The 16,913-nt window shown below is 39.1% G+C and overlaps 1 protein-coding gene across 4 annotated transcripts in view; it reads right to left on the reverse strand.

The window, feature by feature from the left end:
* The window catches only part of ZNF484 (zinc finger protein 484), a 178,706-nt gene that overhangs the window by 145,414 nt on the left and 16,379 nt on the right, over window positions 1-16,913 (reverse strand). For 2 of the 4 annotated variants that reach the window (XM_007097340.3, XM_042964434.1), the window contains exons 4-5: window positions 12,272-12,364; window positions 301-5,191 (exon numbers count right to left, since the gene is read on the reverse strand). In XM_007097340.3, the coding sequence (XP_007097402.1) occupies window positions 2,877-5,191; window positions 12,272-12,364 (2,408 nt within the window). In that variant the 3' untranslated portion in view covers window positions 301-2,876. Of the gene's footprint in view, window positions 1-300; window positions 5,192-12,271; window positions 12,365-16,913 lie in introns of those variants that run through there. The other 2 variants (XM_042964435.1, XM_042964436.1) reach the window with 2 other exon arrangements.

Genomic DNA, 16,913 nt, shown 5'->3' on the forward strand with positions numbered 1-16,913 from the left:
GCCTTAACTTTTAGCCACAAAAATAGGAAACAGTGTCACAAATCAGTGCATTTTCACTTTTAAATTAGCTTGGAAAATTCTGGTAATTTAAAAAATATATTTCTGGACTCCACACTCCTTAGAAAGGAACAAGCTATTGGGGTGCCTGGGTGGCTCAGTCTGTTAAGCGTCCAACTTCGGCTCAGGTCATGATCTCACCATTTGTGAGTTTAACCCCACTCAGGCTCTGTGCTGACAGCTGGGAGCCTGGAGCCTGCTTCGGATTCTGTCTCCCTCTCTCTACCCCTGCCCCGCCTCCACTCTGTCTCTCTCAAAAATAAATAAACATTAAAAAAAAAACTTTAAAAGAAAGGAACAGCTATCTCAGGGCATTGAAAACTTCTGCTAATGATTAGACAGAGCAGGTAGTACAGACAAGTACTTCCTTTGAGAACTAAAAATGGTGGAAGAAAATATTAAATATACTTAATTTTGTGATGGCACTGGAGAGTTACCAAGAAGTGAGAAAATACAGGAATAGGATTAGAGATAAGACATAACCTCTGGAGTCTGGGACTATTAAAAAGAGGTGTTTGTTTGCTAATTTTTAAAGCAAATACCGAAGAAGAGAGGTTAAGACAGTTTTTAACAAATTTATGGACCTAATGGGACAAATACTAAAATTAAGTTCCTTCACAGAATGAGGCACCTAGAAAATCTCCCCAAGTCCTACATCTCTAGGGTGAAAAACACCAGACAAGCCTTCCCTGGGACTGGAGCCCAGTCTCACACTCTCAGTACAAGACTGGACGAAGACAGGCAGGGGTGCTTATGCTCTTGCCTAGTCCTACCTGTTAGAGTCAAAGGCAAATCTTCTCTGGAAGATGATACCATCCAGACCACTTCAGTGTCTCTGCAGTGCCTAATATAGAGTGCCTGGTAGCTGATTTAAAATTACCAGGTATAGGGGGAAACAAGCATTACCAAAATCTGAAACCACGAATGGAAAAAGTTTTACAGAGGGTCTAAATAGTGGGGCAATCTCTAGACAAACCAGAGGAAGACATGAAGCAAAAGCATACTTTGTATAGATAGCAGCAAGAAATTTCCCAAAAGGTAAAGAAAAAAACCACCAAGCTACAGATTAAAAAAAAAAAAAAAACACAGCAAACCCCAAACAAGCACACAGAAAATCACACCTAGGCATGCCACTGTGAACTGCTGGCAGCCGAAGATAAGACAAATTTTGAAGGAGGGAGAGAAAAGGGGAAAAAAGCACATTATCTTCAAAGGTACTTACATTGAAAGCTTATTTTCAAAAAAAAAAAAAAAAGGAAAACATATGGATTAATATAAATGAACATGGACTCAAATGACTGACCACATCAACTACACACAAAATCCAAGTGCATGACATTAATACCATGTAAACCAAGAGGGAAATAAAGGAGCTAATGTTCTAGCTCCTCACCTCATCTGGAAAGTAGAGAGGGGACTCATTTATTTTAGCCTTCAATGAGTGAAGTATGCATACAGTATTAACATCTGATGCAGTAAATTTTAAGGCAAAAAAGAACATCAGTAGCAATAAAAACAGACATTTCATAATAATTTTCAATTAACCAGAAAGAGTATAACAACTCTAAATCTGAATGTATGTAAAAACAAAGACTCAAAATATAAGAAAAAAATGGGTTGATCTACAGGAGAGACAAATTCACAAATATTCTGGAAGATGAAACACTGCTTTTAGAATCAGTTAGAAAAAAAAAGATTTAAAAAAGTCTGTAAGAATACAGAGGGTCTGCAAACACAATGGGATTAATTTGTAGACACTGGGAGGGGACAGAGGATTACTCTTCCGAAAGTACAACCCTGTCTTCTTAGAAAACAAACTCAAATGTGAACAGTAGTGTCCCATAGTCACCTGGCACGTAATGGACATGCAGAGAATGTACCAACAAAACTTCCATGGAAGGAAAGAATTCTAGGTTTTGAAACCCATTTTCTTAATTTGTCTCTTTTCCAAACAGAAATTTAAAAAAATATAGACTTCTGTGGATGAGGCTGACAGTCCAAAGTGCTGACCTCTGGATCTGTGACCTGAGTCCCATGGCCTCAGGGCCAGTCCTGAGGTGACAAGTAAGGAGTCTGTGGGGCTGCTGTCTACCTCATTGGTCACTCTGGGGACACAGCTGGGATAACTTTATGCCTCTTGGGTGTGAGTTACCTAGGCCATGGCAGGGAATTAATGAATACAGGAACATATTGGTTAATAACTAAAGAGGCCTATGAATATTCAAGTAGGCCTGTGGTTCTGATTACCAATCTCAAAGTCAAATAAAAAAAGTGTTTATCCAAATTTCCACACACTAATAGATACTATAAATAATAAATAAGAGTGGCTTCTTCCAAAAGGGGGGAAAAAAGTCCTTTGTGTCTTTAATGTCAATTTTCACAAAAAACCTCTGGCTTCTCTTCATTATAGACCTGAACTGTCCATACTTTTGCCTTGATTTCAGTGCCCTTGGACAATGAAAAAATTTTTTTAGCTCTCTGCTCATTAAGAACTTCCTTTAGTCAATATCGAATATTTTTGCTACCCAGGGCGTGAGAAGCTCAACAACCCTGAACTTATGAAGCTGCTTCTCCACAACATGAAACAAGAAAGACTAAGTCCTCTCCTTGCAGATTTGCTATTATTTCCAGGGGCTTGACAATTCCAGTACCTGTCTGGTAACTAAGTGTGGCCATCACACATCACTTAAACCCTTCCTCCCAAGTATCTCCCGCAAACGTGTAGCTGGACATCAGCTCTGTAATCCAGACATTCCTACTTCTGACCAGAGGTAAGGTGGCTTTGGTTACCTCCTGCTTCTTAGTCCCATGGTAGCCTCTCATTCCTTGGTATCCCCACACCATGATTGTGGCAGTGGACATGCTACTTCCCCAGTGTCAGATTTCTGATGTATCCTGAGCTGTGGCCTCCAGTTTAAGGCTTTCTTAAAGTCACTGCCTTTATAGGTCTTTTGTTTAGTATGAATTTTCTGGTGTTTAATAAGATTTGATCTGATAGTGAAGGCTTTTCCACACTCAGCACATATAAATGGTTTCTCTCCCGTGTGAATTCGATGATGCTCATGGAGTTGTGACTTCTTAATGAAGGCCTTCCCACAGTCACTGCATCCATAGGGTTTCTCTCCAGTATGAATTCTCCGATGCCGATTTAAGTGTGATTTCTGGATGAAGGACTTCCCACATTCAGTACAAATATAGGGTTTCTCTCCTGTATGAATCCTCTGATGCATAATTAGTGTTGATTTTCTGGCAAAAGCTTTCCCACATTCGCTGCACTCATAGTGTCTCTCTCCAGTATGAGATTGCTGATGTATATGGAGGCCCGACTTCCGAGTGAAGGCTTTTCCACAGTCACTACATTTATAGGGTTTCTCCCCAGTATGAATTTTCTGGTGCGTAAACAGATTCGATCTGTCAGTGAAGGCCTTTCCACACTCAGCACATCTGTAGGGTTTCTCTCCTGTGTGAATTTGCTGATGCACATGGAGTTGTGACTTCTTAGTAAAGGATTTCCCACAGTCACTGCATTCATAAGGCTTTTCTCCAGTGTGGATTCTCTCATGTGTAATAAAATGTGACTTATGGAAGAAGGCCTTTCCACATTCAGTGCAAACATAAGGTTTTTCTCCTCTGTGAATTCTCTGATGCATACTTAGTGTTGACTTCTGGATGAAGGCTTTCCCACACTCAGTGCATTCATAATGTCTCTCTCCAGTGTGGCATTTCTGATGTATCCTGAGCCGTGACTTCCAAGTGAATGATTTTCCACAATCACTGCATTTATAGGGTTTCTCTCCAGTATGAATTTTTTGGTGTTTGATGAGATTTGACCTGTCAGTAAAGGCCTTCGCACATTCGGTACATATGTAAGGTCTCTCTCCAGTATGAATTTTCTGGTGTATAATGAGATTTGTCTTGTGAGTGAAGACTTTCCCACATTCTGTACATATAAAGGGATTCTCTCCTGTGTGAATTCTCTGATGCACATGGAGTTGTGACTTCTTTATAAAGGATCTTCCACAGTCACTGCATTCGTAAGGTTTCTCTCCAGTATGAATTCTCTCATGTGTAATAAAATGTGACTTCCGTATAAAGGCTTTCCCACATTCGGTACATACATAGGGCTTTTCTCCCGTATGGATTTTCTGATGCATACTTAGTGTTGATTTCCTTGTGAAGGCTTTTCCACATTCAGTACATTCAAAGTGCTTCTCTCCAGTATAATTTTTTTTATGTATATTGAGGTTTGAATTCTGAGAAACATTTTTCCCACATTCACTGTATTCATAGGGTTTTTCTCCAATATGAATTCCCTGGCATCTGAACAGATCTGACTTCTGGATGAAGGCTTTTCCATATTCACTGCATTTACAGTGATTCTCCTCGGTGTGAGTTTCCTCATGACTTGACTTGAGGCAAAAGTCCTCCTCACAGTCAGTGCATCTATAGGGTTTCTCTCCTGTAGAAGCCTTCTGAGGTACAGCAAGTTGGGGCTTCTGAGTGAAGACTGTCTCATATTTGCTGCGTTCATGCTGTTTCTCCTCAGGATAGATACTTTGATGTGCAAAGAGGTGTGACCCCTGGGTGAAAATTTTTACAGAATCAGAAAATAAATTGAGATTCTTCCCAGTATGAATTTTGTGATGTTGAATGAGAGCTTGCTTATGACTCAGAAGTTTCTTACACTGATTATATTCACAACCATTCATTTCTGTATGAGAATTCATAGGAGTGAAAATATTACCATATCCAATAATCTTATCAAGATTTTCTACTGCATTGTTTCTATAATTACATAAGCTTACAATAGGCTTCAAACTCCTTCCAAATGAGTCATAGTTCTGGAGCCTTTTTCTTGCAGGAACAAGGTATGTGTTTACATGATCAGTTTTCCCAGTGTCCTTATATTCACAGTCTCTCTCATTAGCTACGGTTTCCTTGTCAACAAAGGCGACATGACTTACACTTTTGTTCTGGTAGTCCTCACATCTCTCCGTCTGTTTGTCATCTTGCCACAATTCTTCTAAAATGGAATAATATGGGTCACCTCTTGTAAAGAGATTAATTCTCTCAAACCGTATTGAAACTTCTTCAGACGTTCCCTGCTGTAAAGTTTCAAAACCAATATCCCCATCTAAAAAAGAAGGAAAAAATAAAACACACAAAGAAGAGTTAAGAACATAGAAGGGATAATATATACAGGTGATTTAGGGTGAATACAGAGAACTGTGAGAAGCTTATATAAATTTAACAAATATGTATGCAAATATATAAAACATAAATAATACAGGATTTGTAATAGATTTATATGTGGGACAGCAGTAAAATGAACCCTTACAGTACATTTACTAAACAAGCAGTGGCAGCTAGATGTGCCAGGCACCGTCCTAAGTTCTATACTACCTCACGTAATCATCACACCCTTTCGTGCTTGGTGTCACCCTTGTCTTTATTTTACAGACGAGGAAACTGAGCCACAGAAGAGTCAGGTAACTTGCCCAAATCAAATGTTTAGTGACTGGAGAAGATGAGCCTCAAACTGAAGCCATGTCAGCTCCATGTACATTAGCAGAAATACACAGTAAGGTGTCAGAGGGGCAAAGTGACAAACTATGTGGCTTAAAAGAAACGTATGGGTCTAGCTTCTTATCATCCTCATTATTCTTATCCTATTATTCTAGTTATCCTTCATCCACTAATCTCCCACTTTCTCTTTCCCTATTAATCACTGTGCCCTAAACACCAATTTATTTATGCACAGCGAAACTACTGCAGCTTCAGTCATTCTGACTTAGCCAAATGGCAAAAAATATCTATGATTCGATTCTTTGTTCTGGTTTGGGGTGCAGAGATACATGCACTCAACAGGAGGCATATAACAGCAGACAGGGGTGGCTTTCTGAAGCAGGGCCTGAAAGCTGTCAATCAAAACCTGTCCTCTTCCTTTCTTTGGTTTACAAACCCACTGAGAGAAGAATTTGTCATGTGTTAGATAATAGGCAGTAACGTCAGTTGGGATCCATATACCTATGACAGGATAAACGTGGTGTTTTGAACAATGAAATCTATTAGTAGCACCTAAGATGAACTAGTAAAAAAATATGGAGGTAGCACATCCAAGTAAGGTTAGAATAAACTTAAAGGCTTGAAGAAATATAGACATGGTTTTGAGTAAGAGGAGGAGGGCATCTAAGTGATATTTTCTAAAACAGAAAAGTTAGTAAAAAGAGCAGAAAGAATTATTTGAGAAGATGTATCACAGGGAAAGTAAAGAACCACAATAGAACATGATGAAATTTTGAAAGGTGAGCTATCTACTCTTAGCATGCTGCACTGGACCTGCTCTTCCTTCATATAAGCGGCCACCAGATGGACCCTTAAATGCAAAAGCCATCAGTCATTCCCCTGAGTATTCTATACAAGGGCCAATGCTTGCTTGAGACACACAATCAACAGTGACAGCATTAAGATTCGTTTCCCTGAGCCGAGCCTAGTGATGATCACAATTTATGCTGGAATTGAGACCCTTAATTTCAATCTGAGACACACAACTGTCTCTAAATGGCAATTTTAACTTTCAACTTGGGTTGGTTATACATATGACAGAGGCTCATAGGACTCAGTAAATGTAGCATAACGCAGCAAAGTTCTAAGTATGTAGTCACCAGCAGGCAGGTGAAACTGATAGCAAAAGAGAAAAAAAAAAAAAAAACCCTTTGGCACTGGTGATCATCTTGACATCCTGCTCACTGCACCAACTGTTAAGGTGCCTGCAAAGAAAGGATGGACCCCCACCCCAAATTTGGTTCAGATGTCAAGACTGAGGATGCAATACACACACCAACAAGGTATGAACAGGTTCATTACTTAGCACAAGCAGTCAGGCTGACCACTCCTGTGCAGCTTCCCACCAGCACCGAGGGAGAGAGCACCTGTGCTTTCTTGTAGATTTGCCCAGATGTGGGGCAGAAGGCAAGGAGAGAGGGGTGAGGCTTAGGAGATGTCAGCAGTCAGACATCAAAAATGAAGTCAGATGTGACACCTAAAGCACAAGCCACAAAACCAAAATCAACAAGTGTAATTGTATCAAACTTAAAAGATTCTGTGTTCACAGTAAAAGAAACCAACAACAAAATGAAAGGAAAGCATACAGAATGGGAGAAGATATTTGCAACCATGTATCCAATAAGAGGTTAAAATCCAAAATAGATTAAAAAAAACCCGTAAGACTCACTAGCAAAAAACCAAATAACCTAATTAAAAAATGGGCAAAGGACAAGAATATTCTATCTAGCAAGGCTGTCATTCAGAATAGAAGGAGAGGGGGTGCCTGGGTGGCTCAGGTCATGATCTCACAGCTCATGAGTTCAAGCCCTGCATCAGGCTCTGTGCTGACAGCTCAGAGCCTGGAGCCTGCTTCAGATTCTGTGTCTCCAGCTCTCTTTGCCCCTCCCCTGCTTGTTCTCTCTCTCGTTATTTCCCTCTCACTTTCTCTTTCTCTCTCTCTCTCTCTCTCTCTCTCTCTCTCTCTCTCAAAAAAATAAACATTAAAAAAATTAAGAAAAAAAAAGAATAGACGGAGAGATAAAGAGTTTCCCAGGCAAACAAACTTAAAGGAGTTCGTGACCACTAAACCAGCCTTGCAAGAGATCCTAAGGGGTACTCTGTGAGTGGAAAGGAAAGACCAAAAGTGATAAAGACAAGAAAGGAACAGAAAAATCTGTAGAAACAACAAAACAAGTAATAAAATGGCACTAAATACATATCTACCAATAATTACTCTGAATGTAAATGGATTAAACGCTCAACTGAAGATACAGGATGTCAGAATGGATAAAAAAATAAGACCCTACAAGAGACTTGTTTTAGACATAAAGATAGCTGCAGATTGAAAGTGAGGGATAGAGAAACATTTCCCATGCAAATGGACCTCAAAAGAAAGCCACAGTAGCAATATTGTTATCAGACAAACTAGATTTCAAACCAAGGGCACTATATCATCATAAAGGGGCCTATCCAACAAGATCTAACAATTGTAAATATTTATGTCCCCAACATGCGGGCACCCAAATATATGACACAATAACAAAAGTAAAGGAACTCACTGATAATGATACCATAATAGTAGGGGACCCTAACACCCCACCTACAGAAAGGGACAGGTATCTAAGCAGAAAATCAACCAGTAAGCAATGGCTTTAAATTTTTTTTTTTCAACGTTTTTTATTTATTTTTGGGACAGAGAGAGACAGAGCATGAACGGGGGAGGGACAGAGAGAGAGGGAGACACAGAATCTGAAACAGGCTCCAGGCTCCGAGCCATCAGCCCAGAGCCTGACGCGGGGCTCGAACTCACAGACCACGAGATCGTGACCTGGCTGAAGTCGGACGCTTAACCGACTGCGCCACCCAGGCGCCCCAAGTAAGCAATGGCTTTAAATGACACACTGGACCAGATGGACTTAACAGATATATTCAGAACATTTCATCCTAAAGCAGCAGAATACATACAGTTCTTCTCAAGTACATATGGAACATTCTCCAGAATAAATCACATTTTAAAATACGTGGAAACAAATGAAAATGAAACACGATGGTCCAAAACCTTTGTGATGCAGCAAAGGTGGTCCTAAAAGCAAAGTATATACCAATACAGACCTACCTCAAGAAGAAAAATCTCAAATACACAACCTAACTTTACACCTAATGGAGCTAGAAAAAGAACAACAAGCAAAGTCTAAAGCCAGCAGAAGAAAGGAAATAATAAATATTAGAGCAGAAATTATATAGAAACAAACAAACAAAATAGACGATACAATGGATCAATAAAACTAGGAGCTGGTTCTATAAAAAAAATTAATAAAACTGATAAAACCCAAGCCAGACTTATCAAAAAGAAAAGAGAGAGGAGTCAAATAAATAAAATCACAAATAAAAGAAGGGAAATAACAACTAACACCAAAGAAATACAATTACAAGAGATTATGAAAAACTATATGCCAACAAATCGGACAACCTGGAAGAAAAGGATAAATTCCTAGAAACATAAACCACTATAACTGAAACAGGAAGAAACAGAAAACTTACACAGACCTACAGCCAACAAAGAAACTGAGTCAGTAATCAAAAAACTCACAACAAACAAAAGTCCAGGGCCTGATGGCTTCACAGGGGACTTTTTTTTTTTTTTTTTTAAGTTTAAGGGGAAAGTGGGTGATGGGCACTGAGGAGGGCACCTGTTGAGATGAGCACTGGGTGTTGTATGGAAACCAATTTGACAATATATTATATGTAATATTTAAAAAATTCTCTCTCTCCTCTTCTGTACCTCCCCCACTTGTGTTTTCTCTCTTTCTCTCTCTCTCTCTCTCTCTCTCTCTCTCTCTCAAAAAAAAAAAAATATATATGACAGGCTGACTGGTACATGAAAAGATGCTCACTCATCATCAGGGGAATGTGAATTAAAACCACAATGCAAGGGGCACCTGGGTGGCTCAGTCGATTGAGCATCCGACTTCGGCTGAGGTCATGATCTCACAGTCCGTGAGTTCGAGCCCTGCATCAGGCTCTGTGCTGACAGCTGAGAGCCTACAGCCTGCCTTGGATTCTGTGTCTCCCTCTCTCTCTGCCCCTCCCCTGCTCATGCTCTGTCTCTCTCTCTCAAAAATAAATAAAAACATTAAAAAAAACCACACACACACACAATGCAATATCACTTCATGCCTGTTGGAATTTCCATCATCAAAAAGACAAGAGATTACAAATGCTGGCACAGATGTGGAGAAGAGGGAGCACTTGTGTACTGTTGGCAAGAGTATAAACTGGTACAGCCACTGTGGAAAACAGTACAGAGGATCATCAAAAAATTAAAAATAGAACTGTCATCTGATCCAGCAATTACACTTCTGGGAATATATCCAAAGGAAACAAAAACACTCATACAAAAACATATCTGCAACCCGATATTCCCTGCAGCAATATTTACAATAGTCAAGACATGGAAACAACCTAAGTGTCCATTGATGAATGAATGGATAAGGGTGTAGTGTACATATACAACAGAATATTATTCAGCCATAAAAAAATGAGGAAATCCAACCATTCGCAACTACGTGGATGGATCTGAAAGCACTACGCTAAGATAAGTGACAGAAAGATAAACACTACATAAGTGATAATCTCACTTACACGTGGAATCGAAAAAAACCTAAATTTATAGAAAGGAAATCAGACTTGTGGTTACCAGAAGCAGAAGGTAGGAGAAGGGGACTGGAGGAAGGTGGTCAAAAGATACAAAACTCCAGTTATAAGCACCAAGGACATGATGCACAGTATGGAGACTAGAGCTAACATTCCTATACAGCATGTAGGAAAGTTGTTGAGAGTGATCCTGAGTTCTCATCACAAAGAAAAAACAATTCTCCCTTTTTTCTTTCTTTTCTTTTTATTGTATGTATATGAGCAGATGGATTTTATCTGAACCTATGGTTCATTTCACAGTATATGCAAATCAAACCATCATGTTGTTTATACAGTGATATATGTCATGTATTTCCCAATAAAATTGGAAAAATAAAGTCAGAATCTATTAGATATATGATGAGATGTTCAAAATATTTTATTAGAGAAACACAAATTAAAGTAATAACTAGAAATTATAATCCATTGGATTAGCCAAATTAGAAATTCTTAGAAAATGGGGCAGGGATGGAAAGAAACTGATGTCTTCGTACACTCATGGGACTGTAGAATAACACATTCAATCTAGAATAATGTGGTCATACTTCATCAAATAAAATATTATAACCCAATGATAAAGAAATCCCATTACTCTTCCTCAAGAAATTCTCATTACCAAAGAATAATTCATGCAGAAATTTATTGCAGTACTAATTGTGGTAGCTGGGAGGCTGGACAAGTAAAATGTGATGTCTCTCCGCACTATGGGATGCTATGCATCAGTTAGAAGCAATGAACTAGATGGGGCACCTGGGTGGCTTAGTCGGTTCAGCATCCGACTTCAGCTCAGGTCATGATCTCATGGTCCATGGGTTCCAGCCCCGTGTCGGGCTCTGTGCTGACAGCTCAGAGCCTGGAGCCTGCTTCGGATTCTGTGTCTCCTTCTCTCTCTGCCCCTTCCCTGCTTGCACTCTGTCTCTGTCTCTCTCTCTCTCTCTCTCAAAAATAAATACACATTAAAAAATATTTTAAAAAAAAGAAGCAATGAACTAGAAAAACACATTGCAACATGAGCCAATTTAGTGCTAAGAAGAAAAAAAAGAAACTGAGTAGGACATATAGCACAGTACGCAGAGTACCATTTCTACAAATTAAAAATACCAACAATTTAAATTTTACAAACACTCTACAAATTCAAGGTTTGAGAGCAAACATATCAATTACATTAGAACAGTTACCTCTAAGGATAAAAACAAATATGGGGACTGAGAATTAAAAGAGAGAAATAAAGAAACAAATTGGGGGAGGGGAATGTTAGGTACATTGATAATGACATTAACTACAAACCAAGGAATATAATTAACTCAATTTCCTGTAAACAAAGTACAGAAACTTTTTGTAAAATGTCAAAATAAGTAAATTAGTTAGAAAGGTGAAGTCAGTGTTGTGTTACACTAGCCAAGTAAAAAGAAAATGTCAGGAAACATAAACTAATGTCATAAATAGTAAAACGCTGCCCCCCAAATGTAGTAATGGTACTCTCTAAGTCAACAGCTAGAGGAGAGACATGGGACATGATACAGGAGGGCACCTCTAAGTGACAATTCGGAAGCATTAAGGGGAAAGAGAGAAAATGAAAAGAAACCAGCAATAGTGTAACCCATAGTAATTTTTTAAAAAGGTAAATCAATGAGTATCTAAATGTGTAAGAGAAGGATTTAAGACCATGATGTGATGGAGGTAAAGAGAATAGAAATGCTAGAAAAAGGGAGAAAAACCATAAAGCAGGATCCTAGATCCAAATTAGGAGTAATTATAGAACATTCCCTCCTAGAAAGTCAAGGAAAGACAAGGACGCTGATACGGGAAGGGGCCTTAAGGTAGGAATGGCCTTCAGATATCTAGGGACTGCACCCACGGCCACCATGCAGTTCCAAAAGTGGAGAATGTTACAGAAATGTCCTACTGACAGTGCCCCACAAGCCCAGCTGCTGCCCATACAACACACTCTCCATGCTCTCAGTCCCCTACTCACTGAGACAGTTGTGACTTGAAATGTCACCATCCAGCACACATGGCTCTTCTTGTTCCGAGTTGAAAATGACTTCTGGTTTGGGAACTTGACACCCTATCAACAGAAAATGACAAAAGACTTGCTTTCAGAGGCCATTCAATGAAGCATTCCATTTACTTTTCAGAAATCTTCATGCAGAATAGAGGTATATTCATAACACACCAAATAGGCAATTACTAACATAGAACAAATAGGACAAGCTATTACACACTTCAGATGACCTGCAGCCATTTTTTATATGAAATTTGTCAAATTGGTTTCCATACAACACCCAGTACTCATCCCAACAGGTGCTCTCCTCAATGCCCATCACCCACTTTCCCCCCACCCCTCAACTCCCATCAACCCTCAGTTTGTTCTCAGTATTTAAGAGTCTGTTATGGTTTGCCTCCTTCCCTCTCTGTAACTTCCCCCCCCCTTCCCCTCCCCTCTGGTCTTCTGTTAAGTTTCTCAGGATCCACATATGAGTGAAAACATATGTGATCTGTCTTTCTCTGCCTGACTTATTTCACTTAACATAACACTCTCCAGTTCCATCCACGTTGCTACAAATGGCCAGATTTCATTCTTTCTCAATGCCACGTAGTATTCCATTGTATATATAAACCACATCTTCTTTATCCATTCGTCAGTTGATGGACATTTAGGCTCTTTCCATAATTTGGCTATTGTTGAAAGTGCTGCTATAAACATTGGGGTACAAGTGCCCCTATGCATCAGCATTCCTGTATCCCTTGGGTAAATTCCTAGCAGTGCTATTGCTGGGTCATAGGGTAGGTCTATTTTTAATTTTTTGAGGAACCTCCACACTGTCTTCCAGAGTGGCTGCACCAGTTTGCATTCCCACCAACAGTGCAAGAGGGTTCCCATTTCTCCACATCCTCTCATCTATAGTCTCCTGATTTTTTTCATCTTAGCCACTCTGATTGGCGTGAGGTGGTATCTGAGTGTGGTTTTGATTTGTATTTCCCTGATGAGGAGTGACGTTGAGCATCTTTCCATGTGCCTGTTGGCCATCTGGATGCCTTCTTTAGAAAAGGGTCTATTCACGTCTTCTGCCCATTTCTTCACTGGATTATTTGTTTTTCGGGTGTGGAGCTTGGTGAGTTCTTTATAGATATTGGATACTAGCCCTTTATCCGATATGTCATTTGCAAATATCTTCTCCCATTCCGTCAGTTGCCTTTTAGTTTTGTTGATTGTTTCCTTTGCAGTGCAGAGGTTTCTTTATGTTTATGAGGACCCAAAGTTCATTTTTGCTTTTAATTCCCTTGCCTTTGGAGATGTGTCAAGTAAGAAATTACTGTGGCTGAGGTAAGAGAGATTTTTTTCCTGCTATCTCCCCTAGGGTTTTGATGGTTTCCTGTCTCATTCAGGTCCTTCATCCATTTTGAGTTTACTTTTGTGAATGGTGTAAGAAAGTGGTCTAGTTTCATTCTTCTGCATGTTGTTGTCCAGTTCTCCCAACACCATTTGTTAATGAGACTGTCTTTTTTCCATTGGATATTCATTCCTGCTTTGTTAAAGATTAGTTGGCCATACATTTGTGGGTCCAATTCTGAAGTCTCTATTCTATTCCATTGGTCTATGTGTCTGTTTTTATGCCAATACCATGCTGTCTTCATGATTACAGCTTTGTAGTAGAGGCTAAAATCTGGGATTCTGATGCCTCCCGCTTTGGTCTTCTTCTTCAAAATTACTTTGGCTATTCGGGGTCTTTTGTGGTTCCATACAAATTTTAGGATTACTTGTTCTAGCTTTGAGAAGAATGCTGGTGCAATTTTCATTGGGGTTGCATTGAATGTGTAGATTGCTTTGGGCAGTATTGACATTTTAATAACATTTATTCTTCCAGTCTGCGCGCATGGAATGTTTTTCCATTTCTTTGTATCTTCTTCAATTTCCTTCATAAGCTTTCTATAGTTTTCAGCATACAGATCTTTTACATCTTTGGTTAGGTTTATTCCTAGGTATTTTATGCTTCTTGGTGCAATTGTGAATGGGATCAGTTTCTTTATTTCTCTTTCTGTTGCTTCATTATTGGTGTATAAAAATGCAACTGATTTCTGTACATTAATTTTGTATCCTGCAACTTTGCTGAATTCATGTATCAGTTCTAGCAGACTTTTGGTGGAGTCTATCGGGTTTTCCATGTATAATATCATGCCATCCGTGAAAAGTGAAAGCTGACTTCATCTTTGCCAATTTTGATGCCTTTGATTTCATTTTGTTGTCTGATTGCTGATGATGCTAGAACTTCCAACACTATGTTAAACAACAGCAGTGAGAGTGGACATCCCTGTGGTGTTCCTGATCTCAGGGGGGAAAGCTCTCAGTTTTCCCCATTGAGGATGATATTAGCTGTGGGCTTTTCAAAAATGGCTTTTATGATGTTTAAGTATGTTCCTTCTATCCTGACTTTCTTGAGGGCTTTTTTAAATAAAGGATGCTGTATTTTGTCAAATGCTTTTTCTGCATAGATTGACAGGATCTTTGCAGATCTTTTCTTTTATTAATGTGATCTATCACATGGATTGATTTGCGAATACTGAACCAACCCTGCAGCCCAGGAATGAATCCCACTTGATCATGGTGAATAATCCTTTTTATATGCTGTTTAATTCAATTTGCTAGTATCTTGTTGAAGTTTTTGTAGCCATATCATCAGGAATATTGTTTTGCTGGGTCTCTGGTTTGGGAATCAAAGTAGTGCTGGCTTCATAGGATGATTCTGGAAGTTTTCCATCCCTTTCTATTTTTTGAAACAGCTTGAGAAGGATAGGTATTATCTCTGCTTTAAATGTCTGGTAGAATTCCCCTGGGAAGCCATCTGGTCCTGGACTCTTCTTTGTTGGGAGACTTTTGATAACTGATTCAATTTCTTTGCTGGTTATGGGTCTGTTCAGGTTTTCTATTTTTTCCCGTTTGAGTTTTGGAAGTGTGTGGGTGCTTAGGAATTTGTCCATTTCTTCCAGGTTGTCCAGTTTGTTGGCATATAATTTTTCATAGTATTCCCTGATAATGCTTGTATTTCTGAGGGATTGGTTGTAATAATTCCATTTTCATCCATGATTTTATCTGTTTGGGTCCTCTCCCTTTTCTTTTTGAGAAGCATGGCTAGAGGTTTATCAATTTTATTTTTTCAAAAAAACAACTCTTGGTTTCATTGATCTGCTCTACAGTTTTTTTAGATTCTATATTGTTTATTTATGCTCTGATCTTTATTATTTCTCTTCTTCTGCTGGGTTTGGGGTGTCTTTGCTGTTCTGCTTCTATTTCCTTTAGGTGTGCTGTTAGATTTTGTATTTGGGATTTTTCTTGTTTCTTGAGATAGGCCTGGATTGCAATGTATTTTTCTCTCAGGACTGCCTTCGCTGCATCCCAAAGCGTTTGGATTATTGTATTTTCATTTACATGTTTCCACATATTTTTAAATTTCTTCTCTAATTGCCTGGTTGACCTATTTACTCTTTAGTAGGGTGTTCTTTAACCTCCATGCTTTTGGAGGTTTTCCAGACTTTTTCCTGTGGTTGATATGAAATTTCATAGCATTGTGATCTGGAAGTGTGCATGGTATGATCTCAATTCTTTTATACCTATTAAGGGCTGTTTTGTGACCCAGTATGTGATCTATCTTGGAGAATGTTCCATGCGCACTCGAGAAGAAAGTGTATTCCGTCGCTTTGGGATATAGAGTTCTAAATGTATCTGTCACGTCCATCTGATCCAATGTATCATTCAGGGCCCTTGCTTCTTTATTGATTCTCTGTCTAGATGATCTATCCATTGTTGTAAGTGGAGTATTAAAGTGTCCTGCAATTACCACATTCTTATCAATAAGGTTGCTTATGTTTGTGATTAATTGTTTTATCTATTTGGGTGCTCCCAAATTCAGTGGGTAGACACTTATAATTGTTAGCTCTTCCTGATGGATAGACCCTGTAATTATTATATAATGCCCTTCTTCATCTCCTGTTACAGCCTTTAAAGTCTAGTTTGTCTGATATAAGTATGGCTACTCCAGCTTTCTTTTGACTTCCAGTAGCATGAGAGATAGTTCTCCATCCCCTCACTTTCAATCTGAAGGTGTCCTCAGGTCTAAAATGCGTCTCTTGTAGACAGCAAATAGATGGGTCTTGTTTTTTTATCCATTCTGATACCCTATATCTTTTGGTTGGAGCATTTAGTCCATTTACATTCAGTGTTATTACTGAAAGATATGGGTTTAGAGTCATTGTGATGTCTGTAGGTTTCATGCTTGTAGTGGTGTCTCTGGTACTTTGTGGTCCTTGTAACATTTCACTTACAGCGTCCCCCTTAGGATCTCTTGTAGGGCTGGTTTAGTGGTGATGAATTCCTTCAGTTTTTGTTTGTTTATCTCTCCTTCTATTCTGAAGGACAGACCTGCTGGGTAAAGGATTCTCAGCTGCATATTTTTCCTGTTCATCACATTGAAGATTTCCTGCCGTTCCTTTCTGGCCTGCCAAGTTTCAGTAGATAGGTCTGCTACTACCCTTATGTGTCTACCTTTGTACGTTAAGACCTTTTTATCCCTAGCTGCTTTCAGAATTCTCTCTTTATCCTTGTATTTTGCCAGTTTCAG

This window comes from Panthera tigris, chromosome D4 (genome assembly GCF_018350195.1).
Source record: "Panthera tigris isolate Pti1 chromosome D4, P.tigris_Pti1_mat1.1, whole genome shotgun sequence".
Classification (NCBI taxonomy): Eukaryota; Metazoa; Chordata; class Mammalia; order Carnivora; family Felidae; genus Panthera; species Panthera tigris.